Source organism: Hemitrygon akajei, chromosome 27, assembly GCF_048418815.1.
Source record: "Hemitrygon akajei chromosome 27, sHemAka1.3, whole genome shotgun sequence".
Lineage (NCBI taxonomy): Eukaryota > Metazoa > Chordata > Chondrichthyes > Myliobatiformes > Dasyatidae > Hemitrygon > Hemitrygon akajei.
The window spans coordinates 38799536-38813372 of NC_133150.1; the positions used below are offsets into that span (position 1 = coordinate 38799536).

At 43.1% G+C, this 13837-nt stretch overlaps 1 protein-coding gene across 3 annotated transcripts in view; it reads right to left on the reverse strand.

Annotated features, from left to right (window-relative positions):
• Nucleotides 1-13507, reverse strand: part of LOC140717273 (uncharacterized) — an 88496-nt gene extending 74989 nt beyond the window's left edge. The window contains exons 1-2 of one of the 3 annotated variants that reach the window (XM_073030695.1): nucleotides 12646-12695; nucleotides 11962-12017 (exon numbers count right to left, since the gene is read on the reverse strand). In XM_073030695.1, coding sequence (XP_072886796.1) covers nucleotides 11962-12017; nucleotides 12646-12680 — 91 coding nt within the window. In that variant the 5' untranslated portion in view covers nucleotides 12681-12695. Of the gene's footprint in view, nucleotides 1-11961; nucleotides 12018-12645; nucleotides 12696-12821; nucleotides 12964-13179 lie in introns of those variants that run through there. The other 2 variants (XM_073030696.1, XM_073030697.1) reach the window with 2 other exon arrangements.
• Between the last annotated feature and the right edge of the window lie 330 nt (nucleotides 13508-13837).

The following is a 13837-nucleotide window of genomic DNA, read 5'->3' on the forward strand; positions in this document are numbered from 1 at the left end:
TGGTCACTGGGAGAACGTACTAACTCCTTACAGATAGCAGCGGGAATTGAACCCCGATCGATGATATGGTGCTATAAAGTGATTGCAATAACCACTACGATGCTGAACGACTCTTTTTCTAGCTTTGCCTGATTTTATTTCAGATTTCCAGCATCTGCAGTATTTTAGTTTGCGACATACAGTTACAGTCATCGGGCAGGAAGTCAATAGGTATAACTTTTAACCTCTACTGTTAAGATTTGAAAATTCCATGAGTTAGTTGTGCAGTGTGGAAGAAAACAATGTTTCTGAATTAATCTTACTAGATAATTAATTGCAATTTCAAACACACCCATACAGATAATAGCATGGGTGTACAATTGCGTAAGTTTTCATTATCTCAGTCTTTAACCACAATGTTAATGATCCCTTGTTGCTGTCAACGCTTACATGTACCTGAATCATGTACAGGTGTCCCCCCCCCCCCCCCACCTTTACAAAGGTAGAGCATTCCTATGAAACTTTTCTTAAGCTGAAATGGCGTAAAGCAAAGAACCATTAACTTATATGGGAAAAATTTCCGTAAAATCCAAAATCCTCTTTGTAATACGAAAACAGGTTACTATTGTAGGGCTTTTGTAGAAGCGAAGTGGCGTCAAGTGAACATTTGTAAAGCGGGGGACACCTGTACGTTAATGTTCGCGGGTGCTCTTCACCTCTCTTCAAGTTGGGAATTTTCAAACCGATTTCAATTAGGATGAAGGGCTAGCATTTTTGTGGCACTCTCCAAAACCATTATGAACACCAGAGTGCTCTGCATTAATGTCGGTCTAAACCTCAGCTCAGTTGGTCCCACCTGAGGCAGAGGCTGCACAGTAGAAGTGGGGCGACGTGGTTAGCGCACTGCTTTACCGTGACAGCCATAAGATCGGGATTTAATTCCCTCCGCTCTATCCCCCATGACCGCAGGTGTTTTCTCTGCCTGCCCGAGTTTTCTCCCACATTCTGAAGGCATGCGCGTTAGGGTTTGTCAGCTGCGAGCATGCCCTGTTGGCGCCAGAAGCACGGCGGCACTTGCCGGCTGCCCAACACAATCATCACTGTTTCGACGTACATGTGACAAATAATTGCCTTCCTCCCTTTTTCTCAACCTTTCTCTCCTCCTCCCTCCCGACAAATGCATGCTGGCCATCCAGCACCCATTTGGGTTAATCCCATTTTCCACTCCTCCCAGATTTCACCGCCCACCAGCACTAACACACACTAGGTGCAATTCACTTACACGTATTAGGAAGTGGGAGGAAACTGGAGCACGAGGGGAGGGGGAGTCTACGAAGTCACAGGGAGAAAATACACACACTCTGAAGTACAGGGAAATGTCAGGATTGAACCTAGGTTTCTGGAGCAATGAGGTAGCAGTTTTTGCTGCACAACTGGCTACCCAATTGTATATTCACAGCAAAAGTCCCAGTGCCGAGGAAGAGCTATCAAAGTGAAATAACAATAGATTTTCTCTTTCCACAGATGCTGAATAGCTCCAGCACCTTCTTTTTTCACTGGCTGTGGTGGGAAGGGCTGCATTTGAAGCCTCTTTCTCTGTCGATAAACTATGTCTATTCCTCTCCCCAGATGGTGCTTGACCTGCTGAGCTCTTCCAGCATTTTGTGCATCGGTTACTCTGCATTTCCAGCGTTTACATAATCTCTTATGTAAACTATTAGTCTGTGGGAATAGGAGGCCACCCCATCAGCCCATTGTTAAATCTGGTTCCAAGGATCAAAAGAACTACCAGATATTTGGTAAACGCCCTTTCTGGATGCATCAGACATCCGCTGTGAATAACAGCAACATCCAATCAGAGTCCATCATAAAAAGTTAACCAATCGATGTGACCGAGATTTAACAGAGGTAGAAACATAACCTGCATGGTTTTTGACAGAAGTTGCACAAAGTTCCCAGTGTTAGTAACAGAGGAAATATGAGCAGGCTTGGTCCTTTAGCCAGAGGGTGGCAAATCTGTGCAATTCATTGCTAGAGACGGCTGTGGAGGCCAAATCATTAGGTATAGTTAAAGTGGAGGGTTTCAAAGGCAGCAGAAGAGGGTTGAGAAGAGTAACAAATCAGCCATGACCGAATGGTGGAATGGACTTGATGGGCCAAATGGCCTAGTTCTATATCTTATGACCGTTATTAAACACAGAAATGACACCTGGAAATGGTAAATATTAGGGTGAAATGTCCATATACAAGTTGGAGCCAATTTCTCCCTGGGTGTGTTCTGACCGAGGCATGATCACCCACATTGCAACAAGTGTCAGACCTTAAATTAATCAGTGCGTGACAGCTACAGAGCGGCCAAACAAAAGGCTGGCACTGAGATGACGGAAATGGAGGGACACAGCCATATGTTGTGTGTACCTCGTACCACAGGGATGTACGAAATGGGATTTAAAGAGATTAAGGAGATAGCGTTATTTGTCACATTTACATTGAAACGTCGATAGATTCTGTGCAACGTGTCAACTGGCGCCCTGAAGGCACCCCGGCAAGAGCATGTGCACAATTTACAAATCCTAACCCATATATCTTCGGAATGCGGAAGGAAACTGGAGCGTCCACAGGAAACCCACATGGTCTCGGAAAGTTTATAAACTCCTTAGGGACAGTGGTGGGAACTGAACCCCGATCTTACAGTTGGCACTCTAATGTGTTATGCTAACTGCTACATTATCGTGCCACCCTCACTTTAAGGTCAATAAAGCAACTTTACAAAGCACTTGCAGTACCGCGTGCATTTCTGGTCACCACACTACAGGAAGGATATGGTGGTGATGGCAGGAGGGCAGAGGCTGTCCACCAGGACCTTTCCTATACTGGAGGAACTTAGGGAGATACTGGATAGAGTGACTTGATTTCCCTCAGGTGCAAGAGAATGAGGAGCGATATGATAGGGGTATGTATAATGCTAAGAGACTTGGGACAGATATAAACTTTTCATAATCATGAGACTTTGTCGTCCTGTTGAAGCATGTTGGCGCAAGTGCTGACTGTTTATTTCTCTACATTGATACTACCTGACCTGCTGAGTTCAGCACTTTGTGTATGTTGCTCTAGAAACATTTCTTCTATGGTAACGGTATCAAAAACAAAAGGGCCCTGGTTTAAGGTGCGAGTAAGGGGTTTAGAGAATCAGGATTAATATCGCTGACATAAGCTGTAAAATTTGTTGACTTTGCGGCAGCTGTATAATGCAATACATAATAATGGTCCTTAATTACAGTAAGTATATATATATATATAAAATAGTTAAGTAGTGCAAAAATAGAAATAAAAAGTAGTGAGGTAATGTTTATGGGTTGAATGGCCATTCAGAAATCAGATGGCAAAGGGGAAGAACCTAAATCTTTGAGTGTGTGACTTAATGCTTCTGTACGATAAACGTTTTAGGAACAGCTTCTTCCCCCCCCCCCCCCCACCTTCAGACTTCTGAACAGTCTATGAACTATGAACACTACTTCACTGTTTAGCTCTATCCACCTAATCTATTTATTACAAACTTTACTTTACTTTATTGTCACCGAACAATTGATACTAGAGCGTACAATCATCACAGTGATATTTGTTTCTGCGCTTTGCGCTCCCTGAAATACAAATCAAAATAAATAAAAATTTAAATTATAAATCATAATTAGAAAATAGAAAAGGGAAAGTAAGGTAGTGCAAGTCCAGTCCAGATATTTGGAAGGTACGGCCCAGATCCGGGTCTCTTACTGCTGACTTAGTTATTCTTTATGTGTGCCACGAAGTAAAATGAATTTCATGATGTGCTAGTGATAACAAACCTGATTCTGATTCTAAAGTGGATTTGAAGATTAAATGCACATCAGGGTGGTTAATACCTGGAACATGGTGACAGAGGAGGTAGTCAGAATTAAATAGAATCACTGTGTTTCAGTGATATTTAGACAGGCACTTCAATAGGCAAGTTTATGTGCCCAATGTGGGCAAAGTGGCTAGTATGAATGAGGTGGCCAAAGGGCTTGTTTCTGTACTGTACAACTCCATAGCTACAGCACAACATTTGGCTTGTCGAGATTAACATGAAAACACAGCAATAATATCCCAGGAGCTAAAAACTGCAAGTCTGCGAGGAAGGTCAGTATGTAGACACAGCCGACTGCAGGTACTGGAATGAAGATCAGTAAAAAAAGAAGTCCCAGAGCAGCATAATGGGCAGACAGCATCTCTGGAGGGAAATGAGATAGTATTTCGGGTTTAGATCCTTCATTAGAACTGGAATGAGAACCTTTTATTGACATGTTTGAAAATCTCAGGGCGTTAAGGTGAATTGCACACTAAAATTCCAACAGGCTCAAACTAACTTGGAAATAATTAAATAATTCCCTTGATAATTAAGGGAATCCATGCTAACATCCTGGATTAAGTCCCATGGAATATGTAGAACGCAGACTGGCCCCTACAGCCACTTGAGGACATGCCAATACACAACCCCTTTGGAGAACATCATACTCAATTTGAGTGACTGCACTACTGTTTCATGTTCTATGGTTTAATCCCCTCATGGTTATGAATGGTATACGCACTATCTTCATTGCAGAACGTACCGTATAGAATGAGATGGTATCCATGCACATACCCCACACAAACCCTCTCCCCACTCCCTAGCCGACCCCTTTGCCATAACCTCCTTTCCCTTCTAAAGCAAGTAATCTGTCTCGGGGCTTTCCACTGCCCTTAGTTACATAATATAAAAAGTCCTCTTGATAATCTGGGCATGCTGTATCTCCTGAAAGTGTTAGCACAAACACTGACATTTTTCATTGTTGAACAAATAAAAAGTAAAAATACTTTAAGATAAGATTGTACATCAGAATTTGAACAATTCCCAACATCAACTATTAAGTTTCAGCATGTGGTGTTAGACTAAGAACCAGTTGTTTGTTTTCATTAGAGTACATAAAGCATCAGCACAGACACTGGCCATTGATTCCATCTAATCCATGCTAGTGTTTAGCCTGCACCACTTCTCCACCACCAGCAAACCTCAGAACAGTGAATCATTCCCTCTTCCCTCAAGTGTTTATTTATGTGTTGGATCAACAGAGCCACACCCTTGTAACCATATCATCTGCGGACAGTCATACCAAGCGATGTGATAATGCAGTGGCTACGTTACCAGACTAGCAGCTGGAGTTCTAGACTATGCACCTTGAGTTCAAATCCCACAGCAGGGGTGGCCAACCTTTTACATTCCATGTGTAAACTTTTTTCAGATGCGCCATACAACTCTTGTACCCCCATTCAATTCTTGTAAAAATATGTTAATATAGACATATTTAGCATTTTTACATGATATATTGATTTAATATAAAATCAAGATAAACATTACTTACCTTAATGAGACTTTTAACAAATATATTCTGTTTTCTTTTCATTTCTTTCTTTTTCTTAATCACATATTCTTTCTGTAACTCAGACCCAAGCACTAGCTTCAGTTTTCCTTCTATTTCAGTCTGATGCTGTGTTTTATAGTGTCTATTAAGATCATTACGTGAGAAAGTGTTTTCACAGACAATGCAGAACGGTTTTCCTGATGGACCCGCTATAAATAAGAACTCATTTTCCCACTGTTCATTGAATTCACGTTTACTATCACTTTCTGCTTTTCTTTTGTACTGTGATGGGTAACTGAATGTAAAAACAAGGCTTAATTTTCGAAAAAGTATAAGACTACAAATGTTCACAACGGATGAACAAAGCACAACTCCATAGCGCATGAGTGTGAATTGTAAACTGGCAAAAACCTGCGACACACCGCTGGTACAGACACCTAGTGCCTCTGGATCAAACAAGTATCATACGTGTATCGAACAGTTATGGAATGACTACAGAACAAAAGTCCTTCTTTCCTAGTTTGATTCATTGAACATTTTTAAAAATTGAAAACAGATTAATGTGAAAGAAGATAACATTCACCAAAAGGTGTGCACGAAATAATAAAATTGCTAATTGCTAAATTTTAGATTTATTCTCAGTAAAGTAAAACCCATTTCTAGCTCTAAGCTAATTCCTGTTATAGATTTTTTTCTGTAAATCAGTTTTTGGTTAATACTTTTTGCATGAGGAGGCTTACTTTTTTATTATTATCACTGGGGTGCAATGCGCCACTTTTGGCACATGCGCCAGAGGTTGGCCATCCCTGTCCCACAGAGAATTCAAATAAATTTTTAAAAAAAAGGATTTTTGAAGAAGAAAAAAGAAGCTAATCTCAGTGATGAAACCATATAAAAACCAAGAGTGGAGGGAAATGGGAAGTTGACACTGCAGGTTGAGACCCATCATCTAGAGGCTGGATGAGAGGACTTAATCTATTTCCCTCTGCGGATGCTGTCTGACGTCCATTGAGATGGACTTTGCTCATGTTTATTCATCTGCATCTCTTGCACCTCCATGTAAAGACCTGCTTGGTTCACTACAATTTCACTGGAAAGGCAATCTGCCATCCTTACATAATCCAGACTGTGCCTGACTCCCACCCCCAGTGCTGAAGACTAATCAGCTCCTCAATTGAGAGGCTACAAGGGATATACGATAAGTGCTGCCATTGGCAGTGACAGCCCATGAGCAAATAAATTCTCACTATTCATTGCAATTTGTTTGTTTATTTATTTAGAGATACAATGAGGTATGGGCTCTTCCAGCCCAACGAGCAGCACCACCCAGCAACCCACTCACTTAACCCTAGCCTAATCACAGGACCACTTACAATGACCAGTTGATCTACTAATCGGTCAATCTTTTGGACTGTGGATGGAAATTTTTGCCCCCGAAGGAAACCCACACTGTTCACGGGGAGAACGTACAAACTCCTTACGGTTAGCACTGGAGTTGAACTCCAAACTCTGGATACCGGTGCCGCACTAATCACTATGCTATTGTGGCACCCACAACAGTTTTACAGTGGAAGCAATCTTACTCGCTCTCAACTTGGCTCTGGACCACTTGGACAACAGTAACTCCTGCCATGGGCTGCTGTTTATTGATTACAGCTCAGCATTCAATGTCATCTCCTCTCTGCTAATCAGCAAGCTTCAGAACCTGTCCCTCAGTACTTCTCTCTATAACTGTACACTTCACTGGGAGACCACAGTCGGCAGATCAGAAATAACATTTCATCCTCACTGACAAACAATGCAGGGTCACCTCAAGGGTACATGCTCAACCACTGTTCTACACTCTCTACACCCATGACTCTGTCTGGACACAACTCAAAGGCCATTTATAGATTTGCCAATGACACAGATGTTGGAAGAATGTCAGATGGTGACAAGCAAGCAAACAGGAATGAGATACGTTGGCTGATTGAGCAGTGTTACACCACCAACCTTGCAGTCAACGTCAGTAAGGCTAAGGAATTGATTTTGGATTTCAGGAAGGCAAAAATCAGGAGAACACATTAAGGGGTCAGCAGTGGAGAGGGTGAGCAACTTTAAGTTCCTGGGTGTCAGCATCTCAGAGAATCTATCCTGAGTCTGACATTTTGATGCAATCACAAAAAAGGTACACCTGTGTGTGGCCTTACTTCATTAGGGGTTTCAGAAGATTTGGTATACTATCTTAGAAAATTTCTATAGATGTACCATGGAGAGTATCTTCACTGATTATATCACTGACTGGTATGGAGGCACCATTGCACAGGAACAGAAAAGGCTGCAGAGGTTTGTAGACTTCGCCAACTCCATCATGGGAGCAAGCCTCATCAACATCAAGGACATCTTCCAAAGGTGACGTTTCAAGAGTTACTGATGGCCCCCAGCATTCAGGGTTTTCCTCCTCATTACTGCCATCAGGGAGGAGGTACAGGAGAGTGAAGATGCATAGGCAATGTTTTAGAAAGAACGTCTTCCTGTCCGCCACCAGATTTCAGAACAGCTCGTGAACTCATGAACACTACCTATTTTGCTCTCTTCCTGCAATATTTTTATTTTATATTTTTCATTGTAACCTTTTGTATTTTTAATGTATTGCACTGTACTGCTGCTGCAAAAGTAACCAAAATTTTACGACATATGTAAGTCTACGATAATGAATCTGATTCTGATGTCTTCTATAATTTCCTACTAAATTTATTACCTACTACCATCCAATAAGGACTCTTAGCTTGAAACTGTAGGCCCATAAGAAGAGGAAGCAAAATTCTTTAGTTCCCTTTCTCAAGCTGTTAAATATATCAAGGATTTATGTTTCCTTTAATAACTGCATTACTCTGAGCTTGGTAATTGATTGCCTTGGCTGGCCAAGGGAGGTTAAACTGTTTGGGTCTGTTTTCTTTGGAGTTTAGAGAATTCACAGACAAGGCTTTTTGGAACATACTTTATCCTAAGGAGATATAATAGGGTAGATGTTTAGATGTTTTTAAGTGGAAGAGTCTTGAAAGAGGGCACATAGTTTCCAAATCGGGCATGGGTGGGGGAGGTAGCATTTGTAACTAAGGGATGCAGAAATTTCTTCTCACCATGGTGTTGTGAATCTCTGGAATTCTCCACCCGGGAGAATTGGAGAGTCCAGCTCATTAAAAATACCTTTTAGTGATCAGGAGACTGAGGATTAGGAGAATGTGGAACAGAGGAAGCCTGGGATAGATTGGTTTGATCATATTGAATAGCAAGGCTGTTATGAATAGGCTACAGAATCTGAATCTAAATTATTATCACTGAGGAATGTTGTGAAACTTGGTGTTTTGCATTGTTTAGTAGCAGACCAGTTCAAGACATAGAAATCACTATAAGTTGCAAAAATAAATAAATAAATTGTGTGGAAGAGGAATAGTGAGGTGGTGTCCGGAAACTGTAGGCCCTATGTCCAGGCCAGGGACTGGAGGTCTGGGGGACCAGAGGCAGCCTCTCATGTGGTTGCAGGCCTGTCTGTGCATCTGAGGGAAAAAGGGGCTTGTTTTGTGTAGTTGTTGCAGAGGCTTTTGTGCTGTTCTACTGAACATGATGGGCGTGCTGTGTTGGCGCGGGCAGCAAAGAGACCAAAAGGTGGAGATCCAGAAAGTCAGTCCACATACATTGATTACCCTGGTATTTTGTTGCAAGGAGGAGTATGTGCTACAGCCACAGCTGAATCCTGCTAAAAACGGGGTTTGTGAAATGATTCTGCATGTCCTTGAACAGTGCAGAAGGAGGTCATAAAATCATACAGCACAGAAAAGGTCCTTCATAAGAACGTAAGAATAAGGAGCAGGGGTAGGCCAACTGGCCCATCAAGCCTACGCCATTATTCAATAAGATCATGGCTGATCTGGCCGTGGACTCATCTCCACCTACCTACCTTTACCCCATAACCCTCATTTCCCCTCCTATGCAAAAATCCACCCAACCTTTTCTTAAATATATTTACTGAAGTAGCCTCCACTGCTTCTTTGTGAAAAGCAGTTCCTCCTTATCTCAGTCCTAAATTTACTCCCCTGAATCTTGAGGCTATGTCCACTAGTTCTAGTCTATCCTACCAGTGGAAACAACTTTCCTGCCTCTATCTTATTTATCCCTTTCATAATTTTATATGTTTCTATAAGATTTGCTCTCATCCTTCTGAATTCCAGCAAATACAGTCCCAGGCGACTCAATTTTCCCTCATAGTCTAACCTTCTCATTTCTGGAACCAACCTGGTGACCCTCCTCTGCACTGCCTCCAAAGCCAGAATATACTTCCTCAAATAAGGAGACCAGAAGCTCATGCAGTACTTCAGCACCTCACCAGTACCCTATACAGTTGCAGCATAACCTCCCTGTTCTTAAATTCAATCTCTCTCGGCCAACATTCCATTTGCCTTCTTGATAGCCTGCTGCACCTTCAAGCCAACCTTTTGCGATTCACACCCAAGCACTCTCAAGTCCTTCTGTACAGCTCTATGTTGCAATCTTTTACCACTTAAATAATAATCTGATCTTCCATTTTCCCTTCCAAAGAGGATGACCTTGCGTTTACCAACATTGTATTCCATCTGCCAGACCCTTGCCCACTCAATTAACCTATCTATATCTCTCTACAAACTCTCCGTATCCTCTGCACAGTTTGCTTTTCCACTCAATTTAGCATCATCAGCAGACGTAGATACACTACACTTGATCCCCTCTTCCATTTCATTAATGTATATCGTGAACAGTTGCATGCCCAGCACAGACCCCTGCGGCGCACTGCTTACTACTCTTTGCCAACCAGAGAAACACCCGTGATTCCCAACTTTCTGCTTTCTATTGCTCTATCCATACTCATACATCACCACCAACTCTATGCATCCTTATTTTATGGATGTCTTTTATGTGGCACCTTATCAAATGCCTTTTAAATATCCACGTAAATAACCCATTTGTTCCCCTCTATCCATTGTGCTTTTTATATCCTCAAAGAACTGTAAGTTTGTCAAACAGGACCTGCCTTTGCTGAATCCATGCTACGTCTGCCTGATGGATCCATTTCTTTCCAGATACCTCGCACGAGCTTTTAGTTTGATGCCTTCCTTTAGTTCCTTAGTTATCCATGGCTGACTCTCCCTACCCTTACTGTCCTTGCTTTTAACTGGAATATACTTTTGTTGAGCACAAAGAAAAATCTCAATGGAAGTCTTCCACTGTTTCTCAGGCATCCCACCATATAGCCTGTGTTCCCAGTCTACTCTATCCAACTCCTCCTTCATCCCCTAGTAGCCTTCCTTGTTTAGAACACTAAACAAGTTTTAAGATCGAGCTATTGCACCCTCCATTTGTATGAGAAATTCAATCATAATGTGCATTCATTCAGTGCAGCTGCTCTACCCTGACCCAGACGCCCTTCCAAGCAAGTCCCATTTGCCTGCATGTGGTCCGTATCCCTGTAATCCTTTCCAATCCACATACCGATTCAGCTATCTTTTGAAAGCTGCTATTGTACCTGCCTCTACCACTTCTTTTAGCAGCCTGTTCTATATCTGGACCATCCACTGTCTACACAAAAGTTGCCTCTCAGATTTACATTAAAATTTTCCCAGCTCATCTGTCATCTCTGGCTCTTAATTTCCCTTCCCCGGGGGAAGAAAAAACATTTTCACTGTATCCATGCCCCTCATGATTTTAACGACCTCAAAGAGATAAGACCATCACTTTTCAAAAGCTACCCAGCTATAAGACTATTCTCCTCACTACTTCCACAAGCGTCTGGTGGGGAGAATCCAGTGCATCGGATCGCAAGAGGATGCAGAGCGTTATAGACTCAACCAGTTCCATCATGGGTACAACCCTCCCCACTATAAAGGGCAAACACTAAAAAATCAGCAGATGCTGGAAATTCAAGCAACACACACAAAATGCAGCAGGCCACAGGAAGGCAGTTTGCATCATTAACAATCCCCACCATTGAACACGTGCCCTCTTCTTGTTACTGCCACCAGAAAGGTAGCGCAGGAGGCTGAAGATCCACTACTGACCGATTCAAAAACAGCTTCAGACTTCTAAGTGGTCTCTTAACCCATGAACACTACTACCTTGCTATTCCTGTTTTTATTGCGCTAGTTATTTACTCCAAGGTTTATAGTAATTTCATCTCTTTGCACCGCTTTCTGGCTGCAAAACAACTTTCACACATTGTAAGTCAGTGACAGTGGATCTGATTTGGTACATCTCTCCTTTGCCAAAAGGCGGTTCTCAGGAAAGGTCGGGGCTTGACTAATCTTTAAATAATGGGGTTTCACAGCGGATGGAGTGAGGAGGTGAAAACCCAAACCAAGAGACTGGGTGGCACAGTAGTGAAGTGGTCAGCACAATCCTTTACTGTGCCAGCAACCAACGTACCCTCTAAGGTGTGTGCATGCACACATCATTTGCTACTATCACACAAAGGAACTTAAACTGCACACAAAAAGTTGTCACCCTCTATCTCGTTGGCATGTTAGGAACATTTCACGATCGCTCACAATCACAGTACCTTTTCCAATTTCCGATGCGGACGGCGTTGACAACGTGGAGTTTGCGATGATTCGTCTGCAGATTTTAGAACTGGCTTATTTATACTGTTATTATTGAATAAATTATTCGGTGCGCACATGTTGTTGTCGCTGGTCAAAAAAAAAAATTGCACAGCACAAGATTTTATGCACGCATTGGTCATTACAAATTAGAGGGTACGATGCCAATAACCCAGGTTCAATTCCCGTCGCTGCCAGTAAGAAATGTGTACGTTCTCCCCGTGAGCACCTGGGTGTGCGCCGGTTTCCACCGACATTCCCAACACCTGCGGGTTGGTGAACTATTCGGTCATTGTAAATTACCCCGTGATTAGGCTAGGGTTAAATCGGGGGATTGCTGGACGCCACGGATCTTGCTCCGCGCTGTAACTCAAAAAAAAACTGGTCACTAATAAACACAAATTTAAAGATTAAACAAATATCCCGCAGGGCGTTTACGGATTAGAAGGGATCCATCTATCATCTTGCACACCTCTATCAAGTCACAGCAATAATAACTTTGGGTTAAAGTCATTGTGTAAGAAATTTGCCACAGCAAGATCGCGCGCACACAGACAGAAAGCATGGAAGTCTATCTGGGTGCTTATTGACTGGAAGATTAGGCGGTGCTCTCACAATAAAATCAGGAGCCTTTACACATGTACCTGCGAGCACGCAGAGGTGAAGTTTGACGGTGCATTTGAAGGACCTCACTGGGAAGGAGGCCTTCGCAAAAACAGCCCTTGAATCATTTCTGGATTTGGAGATAACCCCTCTCGCGCTGAAGTGCAACACAAGCGCGCTGCTGCGTTTTCTTAAAAAGTCAGGGACAAGAAGAAACCTTACCTGGTCAGGTCTCGGCAGGTGACGTTATCTTAGGAGTGGGCTAACAACGCGAAGGGGGCCAACAGGATTCAGTGACTGGGGAGCACGGGTCTATTCGCATGCAGATACTCTCACAGCGCAGCATTTCGGAGACAGAGAAGAGTAAAAGACAACAGCTCGAAAGTGAAAGTACAGGCGAAACAGATTCGATGCGACCTAATCGGTTGTACATGATCAGTTTAGTGGAAATAATCGCGCGCCCGAGGCGAACCAAGACTCCCTCTGCGAGAAAGCCCTGACAACAATTAGTGAAACTTCTCCACTTGTACGAAAGCCCGCACCGGGAGACCGATTTAGCACCAAGTGTCACTTGCCTCGAGTTTGCAGGGAGCCGCTTGTTTCTTCATAGGGAGCAGATGTCGGGAGTAACTCCGGGGATTCGACAGCGTGCCTTCTCAGGGAAAGATCACATCACAAATGTCAGTGCACATGGCTCAGCGGCTGCAGGCAATACCTGGACTGAGCGAACAACGCACACTTCTGTCTTGGCACCGACTTTATTTCGCAACCTTCCCCTGGGCCATGTGATTTCCCGGCAGCCAGACTGCAGCTGTTAACACAGCGACCCGAGCGGCTCTCGGAAGACCGGCACTCGTTCTCCGTCCGATCGCCGGGACAGTGCGCGTTGCTGACCCGGCATAGTGTCAGTCACTGATCCGGCACAGTGTCTATTAGCGGCCCAGTACAGGGTCTATTACTAGTCCAGTACACTATCTTCATATGACCCAGTACCATATTCCCCCCCCCCCCCCGCCTCAGTTCATTGCTCACGATTTACCAAGCACAATTACTGACTAGAGCAACATCGATTTTGTGTCACTATCCATTACTAACCTAGTACTGTGTCTATTTTTAAACAGGCATAATGCCCCTTACTGAACAAATACTGTCTATTGTTCACCTTATGGACCTGATACCTGAAAACTCAGGCCATTTGATGTAGAGAGCAATTCCAGCCCCTGCAGCTATCTG